Source organism: Myotis nattereri (genome assembly GCF_964212035.1).
Source record: "Myotis nattereri genome assembly, chromosome: 16".
NCBI classification, from domain to species: Eukaryota; Metazoa; Chordata; class Mammalia; order Chiroptera; family Vespertilionidae; genus Myotis; species Myotis nattereri.
In genome coordinates, this window is record NC_138091.1 from 24,653,946 (window position 1) to 24,665,755 (window position 11,810).

The 11,810-nt window shown below is 46.5% G+C and overlaps 1 protein-coding gene across 1 annotated transcript; it reads left to right on the forward strand.

The window, feature by feature from the left end:
* Nucleotides 1-3,786: 3,786 nt before the first annotated feature.
* LOC308531834 (bridge-like lipid transfer protein family member 2) lies at nucleotides 3,787-9,469 on the forward strand (the record flags this gene model as incomplete). Its single annotated transcript, XM_081108940.1, has 13 exons — nucleotides 3,787-3,854; nucleotides 4,675-4,798; nucleotides 5,281-5,330; nucleotides 5,646-5,793; nucleotides 5,972-6,090; nucleotides 6,325-6,385; nucleotides 6,574-6,763; nucleotides 7,564-7,687; nucleotides 7,833-7,957; nucleotides 8,204-8,271; nucleotides 8,378-8,523; nucleotides 9,193-9,316; nucleotides 9,422-9,469. The coding sequence occupies 13 exons, from the start codon at nucleotides 3,787-3,789 to the stop codon at nucleotides 9,467-9,469; spliced, it is 1,395 nt and encodes a 464-aa protein (XP_080965066.1).
* Nucleotides 9,470-11,810: the final 2,341 nt, after the last annotated feature.

The window sequence follows — 11,810 nt, forward strand, 5'->3', positions numbered from 1 at the left end:
GGAGTTAAGGTAGAAAACATTTCCAAACGTTCCTGTTATACACTACTTTCCTTTTACAAAGGCCCCCTTTAATATGTGATGACTTTTCGTCAAAGCAAAAATTCTCTTCGGTTTCTTTCCGTTAGTGAAAATAGGTACTAATGGCCCTGCGATGTGATTTGATCCCCAGTAGGTGGCGTGCAGGAGGCAGCTGATCAACTATTCTTATCATTGATGTTTCTCCCCTCTCTTCCTCTCTGAAATCAATTTTTTATTTTTATTTATTTATTGTTTATTTTATTTTATTTTTTTTTGAAATCAATTTTTTAAAAAAAGGTACTAATGAGAACTTTTGGAAAGCAGGGGATAGTTTACGCCATTTCAGCTTATGAAAGGTTTCATAGGCACACTCTACTTTCAGATAGCTGGGGAAACCTGTAGAGATCTGTGATAGACATGGATTTATGAGACATGGTTTCTTTGTAAGGACTTGTGTCATTAAGTTGAGACCATGAACCAGTTTAGCTTCATTTATACCTTCTCCCCCCTATTCTGATTCAGTTGCATTGATCCCTTAAGAGCTCTCCAGAAAGTAGACCAGGGGTCCTCAAACTTTTTAAACAGGAGACCAGTTCACTGTCCCTCAGACCATTGGAGGGCCGGACTATAGTTTAAAAAAAAACTATGAACAAATTCCTATGCACACTGCACATATCTTATTTTGAAGTAAAAAACAAAACGGGAACAAATACAATATTTGTATTTGGATGTGGCCCGCGGGCTGTAGTTTGAGGACCCCTGAAGTAGACAAATGATAAAATGAAGGCTATTGAGATGATTGGGAGTAGAATGTTAACAGTCTGGGAAGAAAAAAGAAATGAAATGTTAGAAACCAGCTGAATAGCCCTACCCGGTTTAGCTCAGTGGATACAGCATCAGCCTGTGGACTGAAGGGCCCCAGGTTCAATTCCGGTCAAGGGCATGTACTTTGGTTGTGGGCCCATCCGCAGTAGGTGGTGTGCAGGAGGCAGTTGATCGATGTTTCTCATTGATGTTTCTATCTCTCTATCCCTCTCCCTTCCTCTCCCTTCCTTTATTGATTTTAAAAAATCAATAAAATATATTTTAAAAAAACCCCAGCTGAATAAAGGGAACAGAATGGACAAGATGAATGAGAGTAGGGAGCTGTGTTGCAAAGTATCCCTCTTGGTTTGGACAAAGTTTTCACTGAGTTATTGGGTCTTCCCTAAAGGTTCACAGACAGAACATATCCTGACGGGAGGCTGCAGGTTACAAAGAGGATGGCAGAACTATAGTGCTTAAGGGATAAGTATGAACTATAACAGTGGTGGAGCCCTGGGGAAGGTGTGAAATTAGTGATGAGAGGACTAGATTAGGAAGGAAACCAGGTGGAGGGGTAAAAGCAACTTGGGGCAACCCAGGTGAAAGTTGAAATGGTACTTTATCTGAAGGAATGGAAGAGAGTCTTAAGTAAAATATTGGAGGACGTTTACGGAGATTAGGATGTGAGAGCAAAGGTTTGTGAAGTACTTATTTTGAAATCCTCAGAATTTCTTCAGTTTGTACTGTATTAGCATCAGTGTAATAGAGTTGGAAGGGACCTTTGTCCAATTCCCTCATTTTATAGATAAGGAAACAGACAAAATAAAGTTGACCTGAATTCTCCATTTCATGTAATTGTTTGAAGGGCAAGAACAATATCCTCTACTTCTGTGGTATCCGCCCTCACCCCACCCCCAATGTGCCCAGATTGCACTATGCACGGTAGACATTGAAAACTCCAGCCCTGGCCGGTTGGATTCCGGGTCAGGGTACGTGCCAGTGATGCTGGTTCAATCACAAGTATGGGGTGTGCTGAAGGTCCATGGATGTTTCTGTCACATGTCACACATGAATGTTTCTCCCTCTCCCTCCCTCTCTAAAAACAAATTTTAAAAATCTTTAAATTAAAAAGAAAACTCTAATGAAGGGTTCAGAATTGTGCTGCCCCACAGGTCACTACATATAGGGTGTCCCCAAAAATGTATACACACTTTAATAGCTGATAACTCACTTAATTTTCACTCCTTTTCAGGTTTAACTGATTTGAAATAATGGGTGAAGTCAGACTAAGCTTTGAATAAAGAAAATTTATCCTAAAGTGCCATTAGACTTTTTTCTATGGAGATACATAAAAGATAAAGTTTACCGTACAAAACCCGGCAAGAGTTGACGAATTGAGGTGCACAAATACCAAAGGAAATGATTATTTTAAAAATATATACATTTATTAATTTCAGAGAGGAAGGGAGAGTGAAAGAAACATCAATGATGAGAATGATGGATTGGCTGCTTTGCCCCCTAGGGATGGAGCCCATAACTCTGGCATGTGGCCTTGCCTGGAATTGAACCTGGGACCTCACAGTCCGCAGGCCTACACTCTATTCACTGAGCCAAACCAGTTACGGCAGGAAACAATTCTTTTTTTTTTTTTTTAAATATATTTTATTGATTTTTTTACAGAGAGGAAGGGAGAGAGATAGTTAGAAACATCGATGAGAGAGAAACATCGATCAGCTGCCTCCTGCACATCTACTACTGGGGATGTGCCCGCAACCAATGTACATGCCCTTGACCGGAATCGAACCTGGGACCTTTCAGTCCGCAGGCCGACGCTCTATCTACTGAGCCAAACCGGTTTCGGCAAGGAAACAATTCTTGATGTTTGAGATACTATTGCTTTGTGTTATCGGTGCCTGGACCAGAACAGTCATCGGTTTGCAAAAAGGCATTGACAAAAAAAAACTATTCATATCTGTAGATTCTTTTAAATTTTGAAAATGAACTATGTTAATAAACACTGACATTATAATCATTCAAAATGTGTATACATTTTTTTGGGACACCTTATATTTTACACGTCCCCCCCCCCCCCCCCCATTGATTTTCAGAGAGAGTGCAGGGGAGAAATATCAATGCGAGACAAAGACATTCATTGGTTGCCTCCCGTTGGCCCCCTGACTGGGGCGGGATGGAACCCTAACCCAGGTAGGTGCCCTTGACCAGGAATCGAACCCGGGACCCTTCCTATGAGGGCCCACGCTCCAACCATTGAGCCACACCGTCTAGGGCTGGGACACCTGTATTAACTAACAAAGTATTCATACAATGAATGAATTAAAAAGTCATTCCTTAGTGAATTAAACACTAATTCCTTTGAGGCCTTACAATTAATTACCTCTTGGTTTTCTCAATGATTTCCAGACAAGGCTCCTGAATAAGACAGGAGAGCTACTTCGTATGACTCAGAGGTCTAACTTCTGCAGTATCCTCGGTCCAGACCCTAAGGTGGTCAAGCGACTCTGTAACTACCCCACGGAAAGTGCTTTGTAAATGGAACTCTGCTGCCTGCCAGATACACTGCAAGCCGGGGAGCTGTTCAGACTCCGACCCCACGCCAGGCCGTGGCTCCGCATTTCCGGGCACCGAAGGGCGCGCCCAGAGTGGGGCGTCCGTATCAGTCCCCACGAGGTCCATTCCCCAGCGCTCTCTCCCGAGCCACGCCTGCACTTCGGGCTGGCAGCCGGTCGGCCCCGCCAGGGAGCGCGCACGGGGCGGGGCCACGAGACCGCCGCTGGCTGGCTGGCTGCGAGGGGCGTGGCGCACGCGCGCCAACGCTTCCTGGTCCCGTGCTGTCCCTGTGCGCGCGGCTGGTCGGCCCACGGCGGAGCTGCGGGGAGCCGGAGGCGGGGCCCGGCTGGGCGGGGGCCGGAGCCAGGCCGGGCCGGGGCCGGGGCCGGGGCCGTAATGCCCCTGTTCTTCGCCGCGCTGTTGGCCTCGCTGTTGGTTGTGCTGTTAACCCTCTTCCTAGGCCGGTGAGGGGGATCCCGGCTTCGGCGGGGTGGCGGGTGGGGGGTAGAGGTAGGAGTGGGAGGGAGAGAGACTGAGGAGGGGGCGCGCGGGAGGGGGAGATAGAGGGAGGAGAGGGCCAGAGGGGACGGTGCGCGGGCGATGGCGGGCGGCGCCGAGGGAGGGGTGGAGCGGGGGCGCCGGTCGGAGCTGGAGCGGAGCCACTGGGATTGAGGAAGACGAAGGGAGCGGCGAGGCCTGCGGAGATGCCGAGGCTGGGAGCTGAACCGGGGTGTGTGTGTGAGTGAGGAGGGGGGCCGGCCGTGGTCTCCCTTTACTCCTCTACACGCCCCGGAGGCACCTGCAGCCGCGCCCTGGGGAGCCAGAGCCGGTCTGACCGCCCTGGGGAGAGCAGCTGGCGAGCTGGCCGGGGGTGACCCCGCAGTGCCTTCTGGCGGACATCTGTCTGCAGGGCGAAGACACGGACCCTGTGGGGAGTATGTGATGGCACATCCGACAGGGATGCCGGTACTCCGACTCCTGTGGGGGCCTCTTCTCTCCGCCTCTGGGGTTCCTAAAGGTCTGAGGGGCTTTGTCTCCAGCTTAGAAGGTGGCGTTTAATTTGTCTGATTCCATCCGGGTGGCGGGGACAGTCCGGGGCTACGGTGCTGATCCTCGTGGCTCCGGGTTTGTGATGGAGCCGTGTGGTGGGAGACGGGAGAGCTGCCCGGAAGACCCGGCTTCAGGGTGCGACCCTCTGCAAGGGCTTCTAGGGCCAGCGAGGCGCGAGGGAAGGAAGCCATCGTTGGGAGCGGGTCCTGCGAGCTCACGGGGGTGTCTCTGCAGGTGGCTGGTGGTCCGGTTGGTCACCAAGTGGTGTCAGCGGAAGCTGCAGGCAGAGCTCAAGATTGGCTCCTTTTTTTGGATCCAGAATGTCAGCCTTAAGTTTCAGCAGCACCAGCAAACAGTGGTGAGTCCTGCGGGGTTCCCTGGGTATGTGAGTGGTGTTGACCCAGCTTAATTTCAGTTTTTTTCGTTTTAATAAATTCTGGGTGGCTTTCCTAGTTTAACCCAGGCTTGCCACCTCTTTGCCAAGATGCTCTTAGTTTGGGAATGCTACGACTGACGTAAGTCGTTCGGTTAAACATGCTGATAAGGCACAGTGTCCAGGGCACATAAGAACGATACAAAGGTAAAGCACAGACCAAAGATAACAGGAAACAGAAGAGCCTACTGTTCTAATTTAAGAGGGGAAACGCGGCCACCTGCCCATAAAAGAGAAATGCAAACATCATTGTGAGGAGCAGGATACAGTGTGGCGGAGGGAAGCCGGTAGAGATGGGATGGAGAATAATTCCTGGAAGGGCTGTAGCACTTCCGCCTCTTAGAACCTTCCCTGACTTGTCAGGCTGCTCATGTCTTACCTGGCGGCTTTCTTCCATGATGTTTTAGGAAATTGATAGCCTGTGGATTTCCAGCAAACTCCTTAGCCATGATCTGCCGTGAGTACCCTATATCCTCGCTCTTCCTTTGGGGAGTATTTGGGATTGGGGTTTGTAGAATGAGATTCTTCGACACAGGCCTCAAAGTCCAGGAAAGGAAGTGGGTTTTTGGCTTGCTGTTTCCTGGAAGCGATTATCTCTAGTGAGACAGAGATTGAGAACTACTACGAGACTATCCTCCACGATTTGAGCTACATTTTTTTCTTTTCTTTTGAGCTACATCTTTAGGGAGGATGGGAGAGCGAATGTGAGGGAGGGGAGGAGACTGCTGTGGAGGGGTGGGCCTGATGGCAGCGAGGTTTCTCTTCCGGGCAGGCGCTATGTGGCACTGTGCTTTGGAGAAGTGCGTATCAGAACTGACCCACAGAAGGCTTCTGGCCTGTTTGCTCCATTCTCCCAGCGCACAGGAGTGCAGCAAAAAGAGCTGTCCTTCAGCCCGGCCTTATTGAAGATCATCTGTCAGGTGAGGCTGCTTCTGCCTTTTTCTTGGTCTGTACTGGGAATGCCTGGCTTTGGAATCATGGGTGGGTTTTTCTGCTATTGGGGGCCAGGATACTAAGAGCTGTCTCTTACTCTCTTTCTGTTGGAAAGAAGGGGCAGTGCCTTGACATTAATTGCTGTTCTTTGTTTCTTCCTTGCAGCTATTCTCCATTCATGTAGATTCTATAAACATCATGGTTCTCAAGGTAGCTACCTCCGAGTCCTTGTGGCACATTCAGATCAGAGAAAGCAGCTTTCTTTTGGATAGTGATGGGAAAAGGTAAACTCTGGGTAGAAAAGGGTCCAGTAGGCCCATTCTTGCCTTACAGTTGTTTCAGGGTGGGTGGATGCCAGGGCCTTCTTATCAAAGTATCAGGTTCTTATTCTGTGCAATTTGAGGAGAGGCTGAGATTAGGTACTTCTGCTTGCCTTGTCCCTTCCAGCCAACAAGGCTTGATTGAAGGTAAATGGTGAGGAAAGGGCCCAAGTGCTTTTAATTTTTTTCCTTTCTCAGGCTAAAATGTGAGGTGAGCCTAAGTCAGATCAACAGCAAAGTTCTAAAGAGTGGCCAGTTGGTGAGTATGCCATGGTCCTTCAGATACCTTGTTTCCTTCTGGTCATAAGAAGGAGCTTAGGGCTTACCCCGTAGATTCTGTGTCCTTATGGGGTTCTCTCAAGGTAGTGTTCCAGACCACTGAATTCTTGACCCCAAACTCCCAGACTCCTTACACATACACACCTTAGCAGCTTGTTCTTTCTGTAGGAGGACACCTGCCTGGCGGAGCTCTCACTGGCCCTAAAGCTGTGTCTAGAGGTGGGCATCAGGAGTCGGCAACTGAAGGCAGTTTCTGTGGATGTGTGGACACTCCATGCTGAACTGCACGAGGGCCTCTTCCATAGTCAGCTGCTGCACCAGGGCTCAAGCCTGGCACCCCAGCCTGTTCCCTGTTCAGGTAAAGCCCCAGTCAGTGAGCTTCTTGGCTGCCCTGTTCTCAGGTTATTTTGGAATTAGAAAAAAATAGTGGCCTCACTACTCATTTAGGTGTGATTTGTTAGTCACCTTGGCCTTGGACCCTGAGGATAGAGGAAATAGGACATTTGCTTGTGGTGCATAAAAGAACCAGTGTTTAGTGGGTAATTATCATAAATTAGACCTGTATTATGAGTTTTATATATGTTCTCTCACTAAATCCTCAGCATTGCACCAGTGAGAACACTGAAGCCTAGGAAGATTAGAGGGGTATCTTTTCTTTCTAAATTATAAGAGAAAGTTTATTTAGAAAGTCACAGAGGTACAAGTGAGCAGTAGAAGAAATGGGCTCAGGAAACAAATTACAGAGGCAAAATTAGGGGGCCCTTGGAGCTTAGGAGAGAGAAGGGTAAAGGTGACACCCTGGGGGGAAGAAGAGGGAGAGGGGAAAGGCTTGGGCGTGCTCCAGGGAGGGAGAGCCACTAGATAGGTATTTTGACAGGTCACACAGCTAATTGATATTAAACATGGGGTTTAAATTATTTAACCCTAAAGTCCATATTCTTTCTATTAACCAGTCTGTTCCCTATACTATGTTTTAGACTCTGGGGAACAAATTGCAGCACGTTCTGAATCTCTGGGATATTTGCCTTTTGGCCTAACATTGGGCATTTGCTTCATCTATTTTATATGGGAGCTTTTGGTCAAAGAGGACAGGGCATTTTTGGAGACTTGAGGGTGTTAAGGATTGATGGCTTTTGTATTATTCATTCATGTTTTCAGACGTGACGAAAAATGTGGCTGAGCCAACTCTGCCTGGCCTCTACCTCCTTCAGCAGCTGCCAGACCAGGTGAAGGTGAAAATGGATATCACAAGTGTGGTGCTGTCCATGAATAGTCAAAAGAGGTGAGATCTCTTCTCCCACAGAAGTGTGGAGAGTGATAGTTGGAGCTGTATGCTGGGTATATGCAGCTAGTAGCTGCACTGAGCTTGTCTATACAGAGAATGGGAATTCCACATATTTCTGAGCTAGAGTTCATTTCTGGTTCAGGCATCTGAATTGGACGCTGAAGCTGTTGCATTTCCTGTACCACCGTGATGAGGATCAGCTGCCCCTTCGTAGCTTCACAGCAAACTCTGATATGGCACAGATGAGCACTGAACTCCTACTAAAAGGTTTGGGTGGGGATGCTGGTACTGAGAGAGAATGGGAGGACCAGACACCCTTTTCCCCCATGCGCCACATGGCCTTCCTAATTTAATACCAGTGGGGAGCGGGAGGAGGAAACCATACTGAGAGAAAATAGCCCCAACTCTTTTGAGTGTTGGTGACAACCTGTTCAACTCCTTGCCTGTCTCTGACCCTCTCCTAGTTTTACCTTTTGCTCCCAGTGTCTTCTGATCTGTCCTCTGCCCTTACAGATGGGTTGTTGCTGTCCCAGAGCCGCCAGCGCATTGTCTGCCTCAACTCCCTCAAGGCTAGTGTGCAGGTATGATGACTGTGGTACCAAGAATTATTCCTTTCTCTGTTCTCTTCCTACATCATTGCCTTATGAGATAAAACCCAAATTCATAGTTCTGGTGTTCTCTTTCTAGGTAACTACCATTGACCTCGCAGCCTCTCTGGTTGTGAACACTTGTATTATTCATTACCGGCACCAAGAATTTTCTCACTGGATGCACATGCTAGCACTTGAGACCCAAGGGTCTAGTTCATCTGTTCTTAAGCAAAGGAAGAAAAGGTCAGTGCAATCTTTTTCAATTACCATTTCATCAGATGGATTATTTTGGTTTAAAGTGGTGTCTTATGTGAAATATGTTTTTGACTGTTTGATCTTTCTGAATTTCAGTTTCAATGTCCCAGTCTCAATAGCAATCCTATTTTATATATCTTCCCCATTAGAATAGGCTCTTTAATGGTAGGATGCAGTCCTCTTTTTTTTACGTCCTCAGTACCTAGCACAGTACCTTATACAAAATAAATGTTTGCTAAACTGAACTTAAATGATGAACAGTATCTTGTCTGCCACAGATGATAAAGTGACAGGTCATATTAGCAGTGCCATATCTCTCTTTGTGTAGTGCTTGCATTGTGTTGCATAGAAAACTTAAGGTTAATAGTTTGGAAGTGATGCTCCTTGGTTGTAGAAGTTTGAGTTCTGTGATATGCTGATGTTCACCATATTTGACCTATGAAATGGCAGTTTCATATGGTTCAACCTAATATCTTTCTGGCATTCCTGCAGACTAACTGTTGGGAGTAGCACTGAACTGACTAGTTTAGTTTTTTATTTTCAAGTTGCATCAGTTCCTAAAAATCACAACAAAACTCACACTGATTTTTGAGAGCTTCCATGATAGGGAGCTGCAATTCTTTCTTTATCAAACAATTATGTCTTATCCCTGTACAGAACTTTCCCCCAAATCCTGGCTCCCATCATCTTTAGCACTTCCATCTCCAATGTCAACATTTCCATCCAGCTTGGAGATACACCGCCCTTTGCCTTGGGATTCAATTCCATCTCTCTGGGTAAGGCTCTGGGATGTAAAAGGAACAAGACCTGTCCATTAGTGGAGCTGGATCCAATTGATGGCCACAGTGGCTCCACAGAATGCCTCTCTCCTGCCTTCTTTGTTTAGATTATCAGCATCTGCGGCCACAGAGTATCCATCAACGGGGCATCCTAACTGTGGACCACCTCTGCTGGCGGGTGGGCAGTGACTCTCACATTCAGCGGGCACCCCACCCACCCAATATGCATGTTTGGGGTGAGGCACTTGTCCTGGACTCTTTCACACTACAGGTAGGTGAACAGGGGCCCATGCAGTTTCCTCATCCTGCCCTGCTTTACAGCATGTAGCACCTTTTTGGCAGCAAGCAATGCGTTAGGGCATTACAGAACTGTGTCTGCATGCTCCTAATGGGGTCCCTCTGCTGCTTTTCCAGGGTAGCTATAATCAGCCTCTCAGCCTGTCCAGCACCCAGTCGGATACCCTCTTTCTTGATTGTACCATCCGAGGACTGCAGGTAGAAACATCAGACACCTGTGCCCAGTGTCTCTCTCGGATCTTATCCTTGATGGGCCCACAATCTGGGAAGTCAGTCTCTAGAGAATCTTCATTCGGGGAGTCTGTGTCATTACTGTGGAAGGTGGACTTGAAGGTGGAGGACATGAACTTGTTCACCCTTTCTGCCCTCGTTGGTAAGTAGGACAGGGAGTCTATACCAAAGTGGGTAGTTTATAACCTAAGCACATTATGCAGATTCAATCTGTTCCTTCTAATTGAATGAAGCTTATTATTTGGAATGTTTCTGAATTAGAGGATGAAATGCTGGAATTACGTTTCTTGGTATTTCTTAAGGGCTTATAAAAGGCAATTATTAAGCAAGATATGTAAGAAAAAGACAGCCTTGATGTCTGATCAAGAGAATGAGATGCATGTAGTGTTTGTTTATTTGTTTTCTTTTTTTCTTGTGTGTTTAGTAACTGATGTATTTCTGGGCAATTTGTAGGAGTTAGGGAACTTCTTCCAGAAGTTTAGGTAAAGATGGGAAAGGGAAATTTTCCCTTAAACATGCGAAACGAAGTTAGGGAGGTGTGGGGAATAAAGACAACTAGAGTGAAGAGAATAAGTAACAAAGGAGAGTGAGGACTGAAGTTGCCGTTTGAGAGCTGAGAATCCAGGCTGACATGGTTTCTGGATGTTAGGTGCTTCAGAGGTCCGACTGGACACGCTGACTGTCCTGGGAAGTGCTGAAACCTCCACTGTGGGTGTCCAAGGGCTTGTGCTTGCCCTGGTGAAGTCCGTCACAGAGAAGATGCAGCCCTGTTGCAAGGCTCCTGACATCCCTGCGCCAGTGCTCAGCCTCTCCATGCTCTCCATCACCTATCACAATAGCATCCGCTCTCTAGAGGTAATGCTTCTGGGGGGAGGTTGAGTTACATTGGGTTTTCCTTAGAGTTAGAGCATTGCCCAGTCTTTGGAGTCATGTAAAATTCATCTGTGAGAAATACAGCACCTGGTGTTCTTTTTTCCTGGCTTGTTCTAAAGATTTTTAACTCTTCGTTATAAAATTTAAAGTCTATGTAAAACTAGAGAGACTGTGGACTTTCGTGTACTCATTCCCAGCTTCAATAATTAGCAGCTTATGACCAACTTATTTCCTCTACACTTCCACCAATTGCTCCTGCCCTCTGGCTCTGGGATTATTTTGCAGCAGATACATAATATCCACTGTAAATATTTTGGTGCATAGCTCTGAAAAATAAGGGGCTTTTTAAGGATCATAATCTTGTGTCATGTTGCTGAAGTTCTCAGCTCATCCAAAGGCTGGAAGATGCAAGTGCTGGTAAGTTTTCAGAGGCTTTTCACTACCTTTCTCTCAGGCTGTTAGATGGACGCGGGACCCTCTTAGGAGGAGAGTGGGGTAGCTTCCTGTTTGTTAGACTTCAACTTCCTTTGGAAACTGAAGTGTTTCCTTTTCAGAGTCTGGAACTCAAAGGAATTTTTCTGTCCTGGAATTTAAATTTTCTCTGCCCACTTAGATATTCAGAACCAATTTTATTTTTCAAGCTGCTCCCTTCTTTGAGGCATACTTTCACATAAGTCAGTTTGCTGTATTGATTTGTGTGTTCGTTACTTTGTATACTAGAATTTAGTAAAAATGTGCATGAAACATTTTCAAATTGATTGTTGCAGTGGTTATGATACATTGTGGCAGTTATTGAAAGATAACTTATGAGCAGAAACATAAAGTCAAATGGTTTAATGAGTGTGTGCTGTATATACTGGATATACTTTGGTAGGTGCCAAATAATTAAAACACATGGCCTCTATTCTCAGACAGCTTAGAATCCAGTTGAAGAGAACTTTAGTGTGAGTGCTCTTAAGTGCTCTTGGTGCTAAGAACATGGAAGGGACTAATTAATGTGGTTACTCAGGAAAGACTTCTAGGTGGAGATGGTTCTTGGGTCATATGTGCATGTATAGTAACCCCTGTCATCTCTCCTGTTCTGGGACATGGTAA